Source organism: Crinia signifera, chromosome 3, assembly GCF_055691185.1.
Source record: "Crinia signifera chromosome 3, ASM5569118v1, whole genome shotgun sequence".
Lineage (NCBI taxonomy): Eukaryota > Metazoa > Chordata > Amphibia > Anura > Myobatrachidae > Crinia > Crinia signifera.
Window position 1 is genome coordinate 320,762,137 of NC_139219.1, and position 9,332 is coordinate 320,771,468.

Sequence of the window (9,332 nt, forward strand, 5' to 3'; positions counted from 1 at the left end):
TCTCTATAGTGCTGGTTATCTTACCTTGGTTTCCATTTAACAAGACATATAAATAGATATATTTATCAATTAATTCAAATATTTAGGTATACATATCCCCCATTGTCTTATTTAATATTGTATTACATTTGTGACTCATTTAGGTTGCCAGGTCACATGGTAATTATAATAACAACTAGCATTTAACTATGTTATTAGCTGTATTTCTATCTGTGTGGAGTTTGCATATCCCCTGAGCTTGCGTGAGTTTCCTCTGGGTACTCTGGTTTCCACACACACTACAAATTATATACTGGTAGGTTAATTTGCTCCCAACAAGATGAACCCTAGTAGGAACGTGTGTGTACATGTGGTAGGGAATGGAAAGACCCTCTGGGGCAAGGACTGATGTGTATATTCTCTGTACATCGCTGTGGAAGATGTGTGCGCTATATAAATAACTGGTAATAAATAAATAATATATTTTGTATAGGATTGTCTATACCTTCTGTTAATTAGTGTTACCCTCCAGTGTACCTTTAAGGTGTTTTCTTTCTTTATTTGCTTTAAGAAATTATAATTATCAGGCCTAGGACCAGAAAATTAAATATTAATACGTTACATATTATTAAATATGCCCCATTATCTGTATATCACTTCACATGCTAAACTGAGGAGAATGTACAAGAACCAGCCGGTAGGTAATATTATTATTATATACATGAATGCAGCTGCGAGGCTAATCTTCCTAGCCAGACATTCATAGTCTGCAAAGCTACTGTGTCAGTCACTTCATTGCTTACCTGTATTCTACCGCATTCAATACAAAATCCTTTTACTCACACACAAAGCCATAAACCAAACTACACCAATATACAGCTCTTCTCTTATCACAAAATATCTTCCAACCCGACCTCTACGCTCCTCACAAGATCTGCGTCTCTCATCCACACTCATTACTCACTCCCATTCCCGATTGCAGGACTTTCTTTGGGCTGCACCCACTCTGTGGAATGCCCTCCCAAGCACAATAAGACTCTCCTCCAGTCTCCAAACCTACAAGCGTTCCCTGAAAACTCAGCTCTTCAGGCAAGCTTACCAAATTCCAGAACCAGCCACTTAACCTTCATATACCATTCCTATCTAATCACATCCCCACTGTACAGTCCACACATATCAACTGTCTTCTTCCCATTTCCCATTCTCCTGACCCCTGGCCAAACTGCTGGGTCACTGTGTCATACAGCACACCAGGATCCTTTGCATTCTGGTGGAATTAATGCAATAAAGAATATCAATCCTTGTGTAACAATGCCTATATAGATTGTAAGCTTGCGAGCAGGGCCCTCCTACCTTTGAATGTTTGTAAATACCCAGTTTGTTGTATCACTGTCTCCTTTGTAAAGCGTAACGGAATATGCTGCGCTATATAAGAAACTTGATAAATAATAAATAAAAATATACATAATCATAGTGTTTCGGTTTTCTGTAGTGTTTTTAATTAGTGGGAAAAAAACATTTACTCTCTGGTTCATTTTGTCTGATGTCTGTAGAGTAAAAGGACATGAAATGTAGGTAACCCTTTTTTATATATCTTTTTCATGTTTTTGACCATTTCTTTTAATTCAAGAAATCTTCTACACCTTTTATTTGTATGATATTTTTATTCGTTTGCAAGTACTGTACAAAAGAAAGGTGCATTAAGACATGTTTATTATACGCACAATTAAATATTATAAATATATTATTTTTAAAAAATACTTAAATATTTTAGAGCGCAATAAAAATTGCTACATGGTGACATGCACTTTACCAGTGCTACTTTTTTCTTCTCCTCTGTATGTTCAATGTCAGAGACCACATGGAGAAAATGCTGATATTTTAGCGAGAGCGTCATCACATCGCGCTGCCGCCTCGTTGGCCTCTATTGCTGCTCCTTGACATTGGGCCTGACGCAGGTGCAGCCCACAGTGACCATCTTCTTCTCCAGCTTGAAGATCTGGTGACATTCTTGCACCTCACGTTGTAGAACCAAGATCTCCCGTTTGATGGGGACAGAAATCAAGGTGAGATCCTCATTACCCTGCAAGTCCAGGCACCCCTGATGGAGGCATTTGGCTTCAGTGATGACATGGGGGAACCTGTTGTTATTGATATCAGAGCTGGGCAAAGGAAATAAAAGATTAGTTAGAAGCTCAGCAAATTTATTGGGGTGGTCACCTAAAGAAGTCTCTTAACTTATCGACTTGTCTGTTACTTAAAGCAAAGATTCTTACACGCGGTTCTAAAGGCACCCCAATGTGATTTAACCATCTGTGCTAAGCCATCTGTTCTCTCGGATTGTTCAGGAGCAAATGCTCACCCTTTGTAAGTTTAAGTAAAGGTCAAGGTTCATTTAAAGTGTTCCGTCATCATCATGTTCAAGGTGAGTGATCTTCCCCAATCCTCCCCACTGATCCGCAATAACCATTGTGTACTTACAGTAATCTCTTTTACTGCAGCTAAAGGGTTAAGGTATCATCAGAGGTGATCCCGGGACTGGGAAGTCTAGTGGACATCTGTTTGCACATGACGTGAACCAGAAAGTTATTGCTCTGGGACATGTCATTTTAATTGTATCCTAAAAATGGCCAAAGTCCTACTACAGAGAACTTGTTTCTTGCAGACAGTAAAGGCAGACATGTATTTATGTATGTATTGATATTTGATGGAACCAAACCTGAGAAGCCCATTAATAAGATATTAGCAGGGGAAACTCCAGAGGGGGACCTGTAGCGCAGTTCGAAATTCAAATATGGGAGGCACAGCAACTGCCACCAACTGCCATTCTAATGTGGCTCACTGGCACTCTGTTGAATTTTGGTTATTACTGGTTATTAGTCAGGAAGAAGGCACAACAACTGTACATAGAGGCTACCTGTAGTTCCATGGAGAGATGGAACGATTCCGCACATCACCCTGGGGTAGGTGGGCTTCTCCATTCATGTCCCGGCTCAGTCCCATCTTGAGAGTAAAGGATGTGTGCTTATTTGGTGGACATTCTCCTAGATTGGACCGTTGCAGGGGCACTTTACGGGCATACGTCAGCGCAGTGACTCCCAGCAGTAACAGCAGCAAGGTGTACTGAGTCTGGCGGAGGGAAACAAATATGAGGAATAGTTAATTGTGCATAAAGAGCAGCTGGATTGTATTATTGTAAACAACATTAGTGTGGTTCTGTCACCCTGGGTGCTGGAGGTGGCTCCCTCTGCCCCACAGTCCCTATATGTGGATGCTTCAGAAACAGCTGTATGCAGCTGTCCTTATAGCCCCGCCCACAATGATATCACTTGTTCAGGGGTGGAGCAAGCACAGAAGGTGGTGATGCCCTGCTACGGCACTGATTTCAAATTATGTAACAAGAATTTTTTTTTCATCTGATTCTACCCTCATGCAATCCTTGTGCTTACTAGAGGCAATCGTATTACTGATAACTTTGTATACATTTGTTATTTTGCAAATGTGTACTTCAAAAGTTTGCATACCTGTAAAAGAATCACATACAGTATTAGTGAAAAATAGGGGCACCACCTGAGGCGTCAAACCAACCAAATGCACTTAGTCATTTAAATAAATCTCACTGTTCTATTATGGACATTGCTTGATCAGTACATTTCATCAAGATTATATCATTATATTTATTTATATATATACACTGTAGTAGGTGTATGCCAGCACTCCACTGCTCATATATATATAGAATAATAGTATAATATGTGCACTTCCTAGGTGAATTTGGCACGGTTCCTAGCAGATCATTTGTAGATGGGCGGCACTCCGGTGACTGTAAGAAATGAAGACCACAGCCTGTAGTTCTCAACATTTTGAGAATTACAGGCTGCGTTCTTCATTTCTTACATTCACCGGAGTGCCATCCAGCTACAAATTACACACACATATATACAGGCTGGAGGTGCGGCACTCGGTCAAACTATCAACACATTGAAATAATAGGCAGAGGAACCGTCTGCTTTGACAACGTTTCAGTTAATTTAATAACTGTTTTCTAAATTAACTAAAACGATGTCAAAGCAGAGGGTTTCTCTGCCTATTATTTCATCGTCTCCAGCCTGCATATCCATTCTTCCAGTGAGGGCACCGGTCCAAGGTATTACTGTCGTTTGGAGTGCCGAACCCCTGCCGTATATAAATTTCGATGTTGGGCTTCAAAGGCTAAAACACACATTTACTGTCTGATTAATGTTTATATTCCTTTTTAAATGTCAGCAAATGTGTGTTCTAGATCCAATAGCTCAGCATTAATTAAGAAAAGATTTAAAATTGGTGAAAAGCGGCAAAAAAAAAATATATTAAAAAAATAGACCAACATCGATCTTTAGTAAATATACCCCTTAGTGCTCATTCTATCACCCTGCAGCTAATCAGTAAGAAAGGTACATTTACATTTTGAAAGAAAAACTGTTAGATGTGATGTATCACTATAGCTGTAGCGATACATCACATATAAAATGTTACAATTAACAATTAAAATATGTATCACCTTCATTGGATTGGTGCAGGGTCCTAGAAACAGTCCATATATATATATATATATATATATATATATATATATATATAGATATATATATATAGAGAGAGAGAGAGAGAGAGAGAGAGAGAGAGAGAGAGAGAGAGAGAGAGAGAGAGAGAGAGAGAGGATCAAGAAAAGGCTGGCACTCTGGGGTCTTTCAAAAACGTGCTATATTTGTAGCAATTAAACGACCAATGTTTCAGGGGTGGTCCCCCTTTGTCAAGGTGCGTGGTGAAACGTTGGTCGTTTTATTGCTACAAATACAGCACGTTTTTGAAAGACCCCAGCGTGCCAGCCTTTTCTTGATCCTCTGCACTAACACGTGGAAGGGCACCAGGGCAGCGGTGAGTGCCGGGCCGCACCAACCTCTATCTATATATATATATATATATATATATATATATATATATATAGAAAGTCTTGGTATCGGCACTCGCCCCTTGTTGGTGATTGATTAAGCCAGGTGCCCTCCTGGGTATGCAGGTACAGATAGTAGGTAGATCGGCGGCACTCACGGCAGAAAATGAAGACACGCTACAACAAGTTGAAGCTTAACGTTTCAATTCTTAATTTTCTTCTGATGAAAATTCTAATTAAGAATTGAAACGTTAAGCTTCAACTTGTTGTAGCGTGTCTTCATTTTCTGCCGTGAGTGCCGCCGATCTACCTACTATCTATATATATATATATATTTATTAACAGTTTCTTATATAGCGCAGCATATTCTGTTGCGCTTTACAAATATATACATACATACATGTCATGTATAGATATAAATAAACCAACAATGGAGTCAGTGGGCCTAAATATTTATTTCTGTTTTATAAGTATGTCGAAGTCTATAGACTGTAAGCTTATGACCCTCTTATCTCTCTGTATCTTATTACTTAGTGCCGTTTTATTACTGTTCTGTTCCCAATGGTAAAGTGCAATGGAATATGCTGCCGCATATTAAGAGTACTGTAATACTAGTCCCTGTCTCTTTGAAAGGTCCAAATTTGTCACAAAGGGGCAGATTTATTAAGCTTGGTGAAGTGATAAAGTTGCTGGTACTTTATCACCAGCCAATAAGCCCCTAACTGTCAAGGTACAAACTATAGGGCAGATGTCTTAAGCCTTGTGAAGAGATACAGTGGAGATACTGTAAAGTGAAAGGCGATAATGCACCAGCCAATCAGGCTTTTAAAAAAAATTACAGTTAGAAGTTGATTGGCTGGTACGTTATCACCTTCCACTTTATCACTTCACCAGGCTTAATACATCTGTCCCTGTGGGTTTTTAAATGACAGTTAGGAGCCGATTGACCAGTGATAAAGTACATGCCACTTTATCACTTCACAGAGCTTAATCAATCTGTCCCTCTATCCGCTAAATCGAACAGTATTGTGATTACTTTTGAACTAGAACCAATATCCACATTCATTATGTTAAGGGGTCTATAAATGAAAAAGAAGTGCAGTTGCCCATAGCAACCAATCAGATTCTCTCTATTATTTATCTAGTGCATCCTAGAAAATAACAGACATAATTTGATTGGTTGCTAGGGGCAACATCACTTCTTTTGATTTATAGAAGTTTTAGTAAGCTGGGCCCTTAGATCCTAAGCAATGTGATATTGTCATGTGTAATATAATACTCACCATGGATGCTCCTCTATGGCTGTACATTGTACTGTAGATGCTTGGTCTCCAATGTGTAGATGTCAGTACAGCAGGTGAAGGCTCTGAGTCGCACAGGTCCAGACCCCGGCATTTATCTGCAGAACGCTGGGGTTTCCGCTATGGGTTGGTTAAGTCTGTGGTTTCTTATCAGTCCAGTGGTTTTCCTCTGCAATCATATTCACCTTAAAAGATGTCATAGATTTTCTGCCAGCAGGAGGAAAATCTAATGTAATAAATCTTAAGTTCTGTGTTTGACAGCACACGAGCTGGAATCTGTCGGTGACTGATTAACCAAGACTACAATAGGAACTGTACACATTTGCATATTATGCTACATTCCCTTACACCAGAATGGGGTCACGGCTTTGTAGTATGAATTATTGTAAATTCACCACGTTGTGGGTTCAAGATATTAATTTTATACTATCAAATGAACTTTTGGGAAACTAGACTGCTACAAAGCATGCACAGGAAAAAATCGGTGTTTTGTAATACTGGTACTTTTCTGGTGGGCTTGGAGTGTAATTACTGTTGACCTTGCTGAATTCCCGCAAACTAAAAAGCAGTTAATGGCAATCACGCGTGTACCATATAGTAGTGTGCTGGAGACTTTAGCAGACAAAAGTACAAATGTAATTGCAGGTGAAAAGCAAATGAGCAATTCCTGACTTTCTAATAATTCATGTTAAATGTTAGCTTCTACAGGTGGAGCGCCTCTCATTCAGCGCCAGCTCTCGCCAGATCCCCTCCGCTGGCAAGAACTGGCGGAGAGGCCCTCCATCTGACGGGGACGCGGGGAGTCAACATCTTCTGTTCTGGCAAGTTTCACTTTTTAGGTGAAAAAGACGAAAACTATGAAGATGCTCCGATTTAGTTAAAATTATATCAGGATGTCTTAGAGTGCTTTATTAATATACTTTAGCTTAGTAAAAGAGAGTACGAGCTTGTCCTAGTGCAAAGTGACTGACTTTGGCGGGAGAAAAAAATCCCTGACAATTGACCCATTTTTATGGTTTCAATTGTGAATATTGTGTGTTTTCTCCAGAACGTGTTTTCTTGTTTTTTTTTGGAGGATGCTCTGTAATTGATGTGATCAAGAAAAAAAGGTGAAAAAAAACAGGGCAAATCCCGTTTGTTTGCCCTTAATAGAATAATACACACCTGTGTCTTCTAATGTCCAACAACCTCTTTACTGAATGCAGAAAGGTCCTGACGAAGCTCCCTAGCAAAGCGTACGCCAACCGTACACTTCGTGGCTGTGCCCCCTGCTCCCCCTCCCTACTTTGAATGCATTTTGATCTGTACTTTTTTCCTTAGCGGTGCAAATGAGCGGTCTCCATACACACGAGTCCGCCCGGCAGAGAGGCACGGTGTATGACGTCCTACACCTCGACCTACTGTCTCCCGGCTATCCAGCTGATGTAACAGCACTTACACTGCCGCATAGTGTGATCTCCTCAGGCGGTATAACAGCGCTTTGACTTGGCTGTCACAGTCACAACACTGTCCCACAGCAGCATTAGCACGTATTGGGACAATAACCGGTCTGTGTAGACTATATAATAATTAATGTGGGGACCACAATCCTATATTAGGAACGTGACATATACGCAAACTGTGATCTCCCCAGGCAATACACAGTGGTGTTTTTGACCTGGCTCCCACTACTATTCTTGTGAAGATAAGCCTGTATGTGACAGGCATAGAGTTAATACAATTGTGGGTTTGTGTCAGTTACAGCATCGCACTGTCCCGCATAAAATTTGCATTGATCAGGGCAGCACACTTTTGATATCATCTTTCTCACCTTGATACGGTGACTTCAACCAAACACAGCTTACTAAAGGAATATTCTGTAAAATGTATGAGACTGGTAATAATTGAATTAACCAGTACAAACTCACAGATCCAAGCACCATACAAGAAGTGATAAAAAAAGTTTTATTAACCCCTTCCCGACATTTGACGTACATTTACGTCATGGTCGGGATGTACTTCCCGACACATGGCATAAATGTACGTCATGACTTTAAACTGTCACTGCGTCTAGAGACGCAGTGACAGAGGGACGATGTCTGCTGTCCCTGACAGCAGACATGTCCCTGCATGCCCAGGGGGGGCTGCGATGCCGCCCCCCCGTCGGCGATCGCTGTGATTGGCTGTTCAGTGTGAACAGCCATTCACAGCGTTTTCCTGTGTTACCAGCGAATCAGACGCTCGGTAACACAGGTGTCAATCACCGCCGGGCGTCAGGGGACATGAGGGGGTCATCGGTGATGACGACACCTCACCCCACCTGCCCCCAAGGCTGTGATTGGTCCGTGGGACCCACGGACCAATCACAGCCAAGGCGCGACATTTAAACTAACGGTGACTGCGCTGCAGACGCCATTCCGGTCTGGAATTGCGTGCAGAGCGGTCACCGTGCCTATCTGTCGTGATACTGACCTGATCCTTGCAAATACTTACGTGATCCTTGCAAATACCTTACCTGATCACCTGATCACTGCTTGTAGCGTGCTGGATGCTTCCTGGATCTGACTTCTTGTGACTTCCTGCTGCTGCTGCAGTGTGATAGAGAGAGATAGAGAGAGAGATAGAGAGAGATAGAGATAGAGAGAGATAGAGAGATAGTGACAGAGAGTGCTATATTTTGTGTCTGCTACCCCCCCTTTTTGGGGGTGCAGGTTTTTTTTTAATATATATATAACTGTCAGTGCTGCTGCTGCAGTGTCATAGAGTGATAGATAGTGATAGATAGTGAGAGATAGAGAGATAGAGAGTGCTATATTTTGTGTCTGCTACCCCCCTTTTTGGGGCTGCAGGGTTTTTTTATATATATAACTGTCAGTGCTGCTGCTGCAGTGTCATAGAGTGATAGATAGTGATAGATAGTGAGAGATAGAGAGATAGTGATAGAGAGTGCTATATTTTGTGTCTGCTACCCCCCCTTTTTGGGGCTGCAGGGTTTTTTTTTATATATATAACTGTCAGTGCTGCTGCTGCAGTGTCATAGAGTGATAGATAGTGAGAGATAGAGAGATAGATAGAGAGAGATAGATAGAGATAGTGACAGAGAGTGATAGAGAGTGCTATATTTTGTGTCTGCTACCCCCCCCTTT

General features: G+C 41.0%; 1 protein-coding gene across 1 annotated transcript; it reads right to left on the reverse strand.

Annotated features, from left to right (window-relative positions):
• Positions 1-1,704: 1,704 nt before the first annotated feature.
• On the reverse strand, positions 1,705-8,083 carry LOC146062803 (interleukin-17F-like). The gene is made up of 3 exons (XM_083174818.1): positions 6,190-8,083; positions 2,897-3,108; positions 1,705-2,141 (listed from the first exon to the last, which is right to left on the reverse strand). The coding sequence occupies exons 1-3, from the start codon at positions 6,214-6,216 to the stop codon at positions 1,904-1,906; spliced, it is 477 nt and encodes a 158-aa protein (XP_083030944.1). The 5' UTR covers positions 6,217-8,083; the 3' UTR covers positions 1,705-1,903.
• Between the last annotated feature and the right edge of the window lie 1,249 nt (positions 8,084-9,332).